The 10,207-nt window shown below is 34.2% G+C and overlaps 2 protein-coding genes across 2 annotated transcripts; one reads left to right on the top strand and one right to left on the bottom strand.

The window, feature by feature from the left end:
• Window positions 1-792: 792 nt before the first annotated feature.
• Window positions 793-6,114, bottom strand: LOC141671980 (protein SLOW GREEN 1, chloroplastic). Its single transcript, XM_074478453.1, has 4 exons — window positions 5,376-6,114; window positions 4,220-4,366; window positions 3,853-3,933; window positions 793-1,541 (listed from the first exon to the last, which is right to left on the bottom strand). Exons 1-4 carry the CDS (start codon window positions 6,000-6,002, stop codon window positions 1,356-1,358), a joined length of 1,041 nt encoding a protein of 346 aa, XP_074334554.1. The 5' UTR covers window positions 6,003-6,114; the 3' UTR covers window positions 793-1,355.
• Window positions 6,115-7,238: 1,124 nt separating this feature from the next.
• Window positions 7,239-8,643, top strand: LOC141674864 (uncharacterized). The gene is made up of 3 exons (XM_074481567.1): window positions 7,239-7,793; window positions 7,881-8,028; window positions 8,177-8,643. The coding sequence occupies exons 1-3, from the start codon at window positions 7,239-7,241 to the stop codon at window positions 8,641-8,643; spliced, it is 1,170 nt and encodes a 389-aa protein (XP_074337668.1).
• The last annotated feature ends 1,564 nt before the right edge of the window (window positions 8,644-10,207 follow it).

The raw sequence follows: 10,207 nt of genomic DNA, 5'->3' as shown, positions 1-10,207 counted from the left end.
TAGTAATTTTAATACAAATAATCAATTGACTTGATCCTATAAATACCTCAAACACATTAATTTATATTAATATAAGATATCAAAAAATTTCACATTATTGGTAAGATATTCTCGTCGAACTTGTAATTTAAATTTACTAAACGTAGAATGTGACAATGTTTTTCGGCTAGTCATGTAGTCAAATTTCGAGTATTTTTTGAACAATGGGCCAAATTCTGATTTCAAAGGCAAAATAAACTAAAATTCATTGACTCATTATAATTCGAACTTATCTAAATATTTAATACCAATCTAGATTATTTATATATAGGCGATTCTGTTTTCAATATTTTTTTAAAAAATTATATATGTACATTTTAATTACTTTTTATAATAAAAAATATGTTAAAAATATATGAGATATATTTTCAAACTAAAAAATAATAATAAATAAGATAATAATACATTTATGTACTATGCCTAACTTTATATCTAGAATTCAGTTCTTTAAAATTAATTGTACGAATATTCAAGTAACTATCATTTTTTTTGCGGAATTCAAGTAGCTATCTTTAAAGTTAAATAAAATATTTCTTTAGCACACTTACATATTATGTGTTTGATAAAAGACAATATGGTGTAGTGGTACGAGTTTGTATAGAAGAATGAAGCAACTCGAGTTCGACTCTCACAAAACACAACTTTTATATAAATATTAAAAATAGGGGTAGTTTAATCTTTTCAATGAGACTTTTTAATCTCAAAATATTATCCCTTGATGAAGGGTAAAATGACCCGGTAAATAGACAAATCTGCCCGACAAAGAAAAAATTTATTATTTTTTATGATTAGCACACAAAGCATTTTTCACATTATTTTACAAACATCAAGGAAGAAAACACTATCACTGATGTGCAACCCACTTATTCCATCATAGCAGCATTCCAAAGCCACCATCAATTTTTTCCTTCAGCTTTGACCAGTTGAAAGATGATGCATGAAGGGTAAAGAGAAACTGCTAGACAGATATAAAATCATCGTTTTTTCACCTTCACGTTCACATCGGTATTTTACACATTATCTTACAATCTTCAACAAAGAAAAACACCTACTTTGACGGCAATAGACAAAAGAGGAATCGGACAACACTATAACTCAGAGACCTCTATGGTAGCAACCGACTTATCGCATCATTCCCTGCAACTGAGTATTCAATCTACTACAACATGACACATTAAACTAGTGAGTCCTATTTTAAGTTCATACATTCTTTTTTACAAGCTATTCCTGGGTGCAGGATTGGTTTGGAGTGGGGACAGGCAGAAACAAAAAGTAAATCCGGTTAGATGTGGGAGCTATTGGGGGCGCTCGAACTTTCACCTTTTATGAGTGTATTCAGCTCCAAATTCCTTTTCTAACTGTTGCCTTGATTCTGTTTTTGCTGCTACTACAACATCGTCAAGGAACCCTCTTTGAGGAAATTCTTCGGGTACAAGACTTCGATATATTTCGAATTGCTCTTCAGCTTCCTTCTTTTTGTCAAGCAAGCTGTATACAATTCCCTGCCACACGTTATAACCAATAATCAGTTACAAAATGTACATTTACAGAAAACGCAGCTAGACTTCCTGACTCCAGCAGTCATGTATTCTGTCTGCTAATTACCTACAGCATCATGTTATTTACAACCTACAAGAACCTTTTGATAAAGGTTTAATTGGCCACAAGACTCTTGCTTTACCATTCGGTGTTGGAAACACAGATCAGCAAGCTATTTTGAAGAGTATGGAATAGCAAAGTTTGAACCATCAGAGTGAAGTTCAAGTGATGGTTACGAAAAGCTGGAAAGTTTTCTAAGCAGATGGATAAGCCCCTTCAATCTTCCACACGTCCTATCTGGTTATGTTTTTGTTCTAATCAAAGCAACAATCAGTCTGTATGAGTCTCTTCCATAGCAATTGAAATGATTTTATGAAATGCAAAAAGCCAAACGAATTTATTTATATTTTCTCATAGTTATCAAGCTGTTCAGAATAAAAAAACACGGCTCTTCCTTTTGTTGCATCTGCTTTTTTTGAAATACCCCACAAAACTTGTAATAGTCAACTCCTTTAGTAATTAGCCAAAAACAGTATATGGGTAGATTAGAAAAAGATGAAAAAAATTCAAGCAAAACAACAGAAGTCTGGTTGCTGACCATGTGCAAAGGAGACAGAAAGGAGCAGAATTAAGACTACCATTACTAGACGTCTAAACTAGGGGGGTAAACGAGTCAAACTGTTCGTGAGCTACTCGAGCTCGGCTCGTAAAAAATTAAATTCGGCCCGAAAATAATCGAGCCGCGCTCAAGCTTCAAATTATTCGGCTCGTAAGGTTTGCGAGCCTTATCGAGCCTATATTACTTTTAGTTTTTTTATTGTAAATATTTTTTTATATAAATATTTAATATTTTTTACATACTATTTATTTTTTATCGAATCAAACTCGAGCCGAACCGATCACATTTTGAGTTTTTGTTAATATTCGGTGAAATTAATTCGAGCTTTCGAGCCGAACTCGAGCCTACCGAACTTTTTACGAGCCGAGGTTTCGAACTTGAAATTAATGGCTCGGTCGAGCTCGAACCCGAACTATTTTAATCGAGCTCGAGCTCGAGCTCGAGCCCGAAATATTTTAATCGAGCTCGAGCCAAGTCTGGCAGTGTTTGACTCGGCTCGGCTCGATTACACCCATACATAATCTCCAATGGCTAAAGATTGATCCCTGATAGTATTAAATATAACTGCGGCTATAAAAAAAGCAAGCATAAAAAACGAATTTAATTTACACAATGGAACTGTAGGCCTCTACACATTCGCTAATTTCACAAAGGCATCCATTAAAGGCAATAGGAAATATCAATTTCATCTGGAATGATGCTACTTCTTAGTTGGAACACTTTTTCTTCATGCATCCAAAACAGAAGATTACATCCTCGAATCAGATATCATAACTTCCCTTATTAAGACAGGACAACAAACCACTAAAGACTAACAACAAGAAAATGTTTATCAATTGCAGATCCTTCTCACTTGTACAAAACTAGTTTATAAAATACTTAAAGATCCACCAGGATTAATGACTCAACATACTCCTCAATTTCACTGTCTATCTAGTATAACAATTTTAAATGAACAACCCAAATCAAATTTTCTAAATTACTTTCTGCAAGTAAAAAGCATTTTATAATAAAAAAAAATATGCCAATTTTACTATCATACTACTTAATGGCTGATGGCAGGAAATGATGAGCGTCTTTTTAGATTTGTTGGAAAGTCAAACTTATTTTTGTACTTGAACTAAGGATTTAGCAGTTAAGCAAAATTTCAATCACTTTTGAATGGGTATAAAGCCCTCACAAATTTGAGATAGAAATGAGGCAATTTGTAATTTACAACAAAATCCAAGCATAGGCAGTAACCTGCACTTTAGTCGAGATAAAGTCTCATTATAATCCTTGTGTAATAGGGCACTTCACAAATAAGAAGAGAGTGGCAGCACACAATTTGTTTTTTTAGGAGGTGCTGTAGATGCTATAATAAGAGGTGTTTATGGTAAGCTATGGCCAGGTACATGGGCACGTCTAGGGTACTTGGCTACAGGGCCAAAAACATTGATGAATAAATGATTATTTTTACTACCAAAAACCCATATTCTTTTGGAAATTAATGTATCCACCACATGTTGTGTGTGATATGCTATAGAACATAAGTGAATTAAATAAAGTCCAGGAAAATAAATGAAGAATAACCCAGATTTCTAAATTTTTTTATGTTCTTACTCCAAATCCAGCTTCACATAAAAGCATCATGAAGAAAACTGCAAGCGACTTACCTGGCAAAGATAAGGCCGAAAATCAGTAGGGTTCTCATTGATAAGATCTTGATATATTTTCAGACCGTCCTCCAACTCTCCCTGCAAGACACACACAATGTCATGCGCTAAATAAGAGATACTATCAATTATCAGCAACAGAAATTTTTTTACTCTATAATCATTACATTTCTTACTTTTTTATTTCTCCTTTTGTTTTTGTTGTCATGACTTCAGAACTTATTGTGTATACTTAATGCTGATGCTAATGTTCGCTTTTTAGCAACCATGGTAGTGTAACTAATATCTATGTGCATCTCAAATTTTTTAAAGGCAAACTTATTTTAATTTTTAGCAAAAGACTAGTAAGCACATTTTGAGCTTTAACCTTGACAACATGCATCTGAGCTATCAGTATCCTAATGTTTCTCTCCTCGATTACTCTTTTACGGCGACGAGCAGTTCCCAGAGCTTTATTCAGCATCTCAAAAACAGCTGGTCCTTCAAGATTCTTGTGCATTACCATAGCTAAACCCTGAAGAGAAAGGACAGGCTATTAAATATGGTTTGAAATGCAAAAGTAATTGCCAAAAGAACAAAGAAACAAGAAGAGATGGATAGGTTTGCTTCGTACTTTTGTTTGTAAAAAAAAAAAGTCAGCACAATACAAACACTAATATGAAATGGTGTCAAATAATGATGCACGAGAACCTTCTCCTACAAAGAAAGGACTCCACTTCCTATATTTTAATTACCATGCATTTATGATAACATCCTCTCAACCAAAGCACAAAAATTTTAATTGAAGGACAATTTGAGCAAAAGAAACATCTTCGCACGCTATAAATCTCCAAATGCTCTCTTTAAATAGTGCACTGTTAAAACTTAAAAATGAGAACCACATCTTGTGCAAAACATAACACCAAGCTCAATAAAACTCAAGTGGCCACTCAAAGAAGCGATAAATGTTTAACACATTCCCAGTCCTGATGCGCAAGAACCGGTGTCTACAGTGAATTTTTTTTCACAGATTACATTTCATTGGAACAAATTAACAAGCTCACAGCAGCTGCTGCCAAAATAAATCTTCACGTAAGGTCTAGTAGGAAGCTTTAGCCAACATTCACTTTACCCCCCTTGGCACCACTCCCTCACCAACCTCAGTCGCATAATCTGGCAATGCTAGCCACCAATCCATGTCGAACTCAACATCGAATATAAAAAAAACTGACACTCAAAACTAACTCTAGATGTTACCTGCATTCAATATAGCCCGTAAAACTCAATTTTAAATGTAATTAAAAAATAAGATACATTGCATTGTCTATAAGTAAACATGAAATGACCAACATAACTAGTAAAAGGTTTCCAAATTCTTAACGTTATTCAACCCTTCTTCTAGTATACATTAAGTCAGTATGAAGCTACAAAACTACATCTTTCGTCCCAAACTTATTATTTTCACCATTTACATATACATACATTAATAAAGTATCAATTTCACAAAAAAAACGTCTAACTTAGTAATGGTTCAAGAATCATACATGTAAAGCTCTAAGCAAGAGAGGCCTAGTCTTCAAAATCTCCTTGAAAAGCTTCTTAGCCTTACTCAACTCCCCACTCATCTCATAACAAAGCGCCTGCAGAAGCCTCCATTCGACTTCATTAGGCTCGACATCAATCAACCTTTCGACATACTTAACCGCCTCTTTCGGGTTCCCTTTCTTCATTTTCCCACTAACCAACACTTTCAATGCCCCAACATTTCTTGGATCATTTTCCAACACCTTCAAATACATCTCCTCATCCTCATCTTCACTCACATGGGTTACTTCATTTTGCTCTGCACTATCACTATAACTCACTTCTTGTGCTAAAACAGGCTTAGCACCAAGAACCCCCAAAAATAAAACTGACCCAACAAGTAAAAACCCAATCTTTTCACAAAAAGACTTCAAGATTTCATTCTTGGGTGAAAATGAGCAGCTTATAGGTGCTGAAATTGGGTTCTTTATTGAAATTTGATGGTAAAGATTGAAACTTTTTGTGGGTTTGATCTTAGAGGTGAGAAAAATTGATGGGTGATTGAGTGTGTGAGGGTTTAAAGAAGTGATTTTTTGAAGATGGGTAGGAGTGTAAAGTGAGAAATTGTTGGATAATGTAAACCCCATTAATACATACAAGATATATTGAAGAGTGTTGAGATGTTTTGTTAACTAAACTAAGAATGAGGGTTTAAAGAAGAGTATATTCTGTGTTGAATGTGCATAAAAGTAAAGATCAATGTGCAGAGTCCGGAAGGGTGAAGGACAAATTTAGCCTATTTTTACCCAAAATTGATAAAAATAAAAATAACCAATTTTCGAAAAGTTGGCCAACTTTGGCCGATGGGATACCCAACTGTCAGTGGAGTATCCACTTTATATAAGATACCCAACTGGCAGTGGAGTATCCCATATATGAAATACCCAACTACCAGTGGAGTATCTTATACAAATTGGGATACCCAACTGACAGTGGAGTATTCAATCGGCCAAAATTGGCCACTTTTTTCAGAATGGCTATTTTTGTTAAATTTTTTCAAAAATCGGCTATTTTTATCATTTTTTCAACTAGAAGGGGGAGGAGAAATTAATTAAAATAATATATACACAAAAAGTAATTTAAGTAAATATATTTAAAAAAATCTTAAATACGTGCGCATGCTAAAAACTAAACTTATAAATTTGTATCATCTAGATTGACGCTGAATTTGTCCATGCAAAGTTTCATCATCATTACAAGACAATTAAGATTAATTACATTTATACTACAATTTAGTGCTAACGTGTGTTCATTGACCCACCACGGTAAAATTAATATATTAGAGGGTGGTATTGTATCATGATTTTTAATGACAAATTCTGGGAGGATGACTTTAATGAATTTTATAAAATTTTAATGACTCTTGTTGACTTCTTAAGATTTCAAAAAAGAAATCATGACTCCTAAGACAATGACTTTTAAAAACTTTAATAGACTTTTTATTACAAATTCATGACTTTCAAATATTTTAATAGACTTTTATTAATCATAAATAACCTCTCTGAAATCCTGTGGACCTTTGCTATACCCTCTCGATCTTCTGGTATAACCCTAATTGGGTGTATGTTCTCAAATCTGGCGACTACAAAATCGAGTACAAGGTATTATTGATGTATTATATATACTACAATAGTGTTTACTGAATCATATTTATAAACATAATCTATGCTATGTTTATATAATCTCTCTCTGTTTTGCAGCCGTTCCACTACTATAATATGTTAGTTGTTTTTTATTTCACTTTGTGTTTTTTAATCTAGCTTTATTAATTTGTAGAAGATCATCTATCCTCACCACAATTACTTATTAAAATGAACATAAATATGGATATGGAAGACCAAGAAGAGGAAGAAAAAGAGATGGCTGAAGAGGAAGAAAGAAAAGAACAACGACAGGAAATTTTAAAAATTTTGTTGACAGTAAATGAAGAAGTGCTCCGTGTGCTGAATAAGCACATAGTAACCCTGTCTAATCAAAGCATCCCACGTTCACTAACTAGGCGACCTGTCAATTCAAGAGGATATGAATATATTCATGGTGTTTTAAATGAGGATCTCGAACACTTTCGAAAACTTTATAGGATGTATCCGCAAGTTTCTCTTAAGCTATCCAAGATTATTAGAGAAAAAACAACTTTGAAATATACAAGATATATATGTATCGAGGAGATGCTTGCAACTTTTCTACTTGTTGTTGGTCAGAATTCTCGATATTCTCATATTGGTGAAACATTCAACCGTTCACATTTTAGTACTAGTCAAAATTTCAACAAAATTCTGAAAGTTTTGAATAAAATTGCCGTGGATTTTATGGTTAAACCTGGTTCTTCAACCCCAGAAAAAATCAGAGAAAGTACAAGGTTTTTTCCTTATTTTAAAGTAAGTACATTTTTATTTCTTTCTTATTGGGTCATATCATTATTACTCGTATATGTGATTATATGTTTATTTTCTAAACTATTCCAGGATTGCATAGGAGCCATTGATGGCACTCATATTCCAGCTATGGTCCCCGGACATGACATAAGCAGCTACCGTAATCGTCATGGGACAATCTCACAAAATGTTTTAGCAGCTTGCAATTTCGATTTGCAATTTATATATGTTCTTAGTGGTTGGGAAGGATTCTGCACACGATTCGAAATTATTAAATAACGCTATATCAAGGTAAAATGGACTTAAAGTACCACAAGGTATTTTTTTTTGTGTATTTATATTTATAAATTATATGTGTTGGTTTTTATCGTCTACTTGTATTTTAGGTAAATATTATTTGGTGGATTGTGGATTTCCAAATAGACTCCAGTTTTTAGCTCCCTTCCGTGGCGTTCGTTATCATCTTCAAGATTTTCATGGTCAAGGTCGTCATCCTGAAAATGCCAAAGAATTGTTTAATCTTCGACATGCTTCCTTGAGGAATACAGTTGAGCGATTATTTGGAATATTCAAATCACGATTTACAATTTTCAAGACGGCGCCTCCTTTTTCATTTCAAACACAAGCAGAGCCGGTTTTAGCTTGTGCGGGCTTACATAATTTTCTTCGTAAAGAATGTCGTTCAGACGAATTTCCAGTTGAAGCAGATAGTGAAACTTCAGCAACAAACCAAGAGGAGTATTTTGAACCACTTATTCATGAAACACAGGAGCAACAACGTGAAAATGCTGATGCGTGGAGAAATGATTTTGCGCATGAAATGTGGATGAATGTTGAAGATAGGCGGAGCTAGGGAATTTGAATGATTTCTTGGATTTGGGTCAGGTAGTTAGGAAGAAATGAGAGTCAGTTGTTAATGATATTTTAATTGTGATTTAACATCCTTAAAAGTGTGTTTTATTTTTTAATTTTGTTGTCCTCTGTTATGTAGAGAGAAAATTGTGATAAAAGTTACATCCTTTATAAATGTGTAATGCAGATGATTCAGTATAGGTGGTCTTTCAACAGGTGGTTGATGTGAATTATCCCTGATGACATTGCTTCTTTAATGTCTAGAGGACCAAACACGAATTATCAAACTATAACTGATTGATTTTACATTTGTATATGGTATTTTAGAGATGGTTCCATTTTGTGCCAATACAAATCTAAGCTCAACTCACAGGACTTAAACTGTGCAGGCTTGTGGAAAGATGGTGATAACCTTTAAACGAGATACTTGATTGAAAATAATATAATCTGGCAAGTTCCAGGTGCATGGAGTCCCATTAGACGTGAGACGTCGGCTCCATACCAAATGACATATTGTCATTATTCCTAAATATATGGGGGAAATGGTAGTATTTGGATTGAGCAGTAGCAAGTGCCTAATTAAGTTGATAGGTAGTCAAATAAATTTTCATACCTTGGTGTCTTACTCTGCTGATTTTCCTGAAATATTGTATGAAATGATAGCGATTTTATCAGATAGGAAACAAGCTAAAAGCCTAAAACGGCTGTAAAATTATACCAAATGAAGAGACAGTAAAATTGGTTCACCAGTGTGGTGTTGAGTTCGACAGAGCGAAAGAAGCAGGTTTTGCAGATACTGAGAGATCATGAAACCATTAATAACAAGCACTAGGCCTACACATTTAACAAGTTTTGTTAAAAGGAAATTACAAGAAAAAGAACAGATATACTACTTATAAGTTGAGTTTCTTACTGAGATTTCTGCAGTCCAAATGAATCTAGCATGAAGCAATTCATCAGAACAGACAGATGATACAATACCACCCCCTTAGATCAGGCCTGATATGATCAGAACCAGAGTTATATATGCCTCCTACTGTTATTTCAACAAAGGGAGAACCATATCAATACCAGGGAAATAAGTACAATGTTTCGACCGTTCTCAACTCTAAAACATTCAGTTTTAACCAACAAGGATATGATAATTACAGCCAGATCAATCTGCATATTGTTTGTGTACGCTTATGGCCTGAGCTTTGCAACATTAGCTGCCACATTATCTCATGTTGCACTCTTTCATGGGAGGTACTCAAAGATGAATTATTTCTTTCTATTTGGCATACTAGCACCGTTCCCAGTTTGGATTCTCTCCAAGATATACCCAGAGAAAAAATGGATACGCCTCATAAACATGCCAATTCTGATATCAAGAGCAGGGGCAATGCCACCAGCAAGAGCTGTGAACTACATCTGTTGGTTAAGTGTGGGACTCTTCTTCAATTTTATTATGTACAAGAGATACAAAGCCTGGTGGGCTAGACATAACTACATTCTGTCAGCCGGATTAGATGCTGGAGTTGCATTCATGGCCATTCTTTGCTACTTTACATTGCAGGTCAGGGATA

The sequence above is a fragment of the Apium graveolens genome, chromosome 7 (assembly GCF_009905375.1).
Source record: "Apium graveolens cultivar Ventura chromosome 7, ASM990537v1, whole genome shotgun sequence".
Classification (NCBI taxonomy): domain Eukaryota; kingdom Viridiplantae; phylum Streptophyta; class Magnoliopsida; order Apiales; family Apiaceae; genus Apium; species Apium graveolens.
This window is presented reverse-complemented; position numbering and strand designations above follow the sequence as displayed.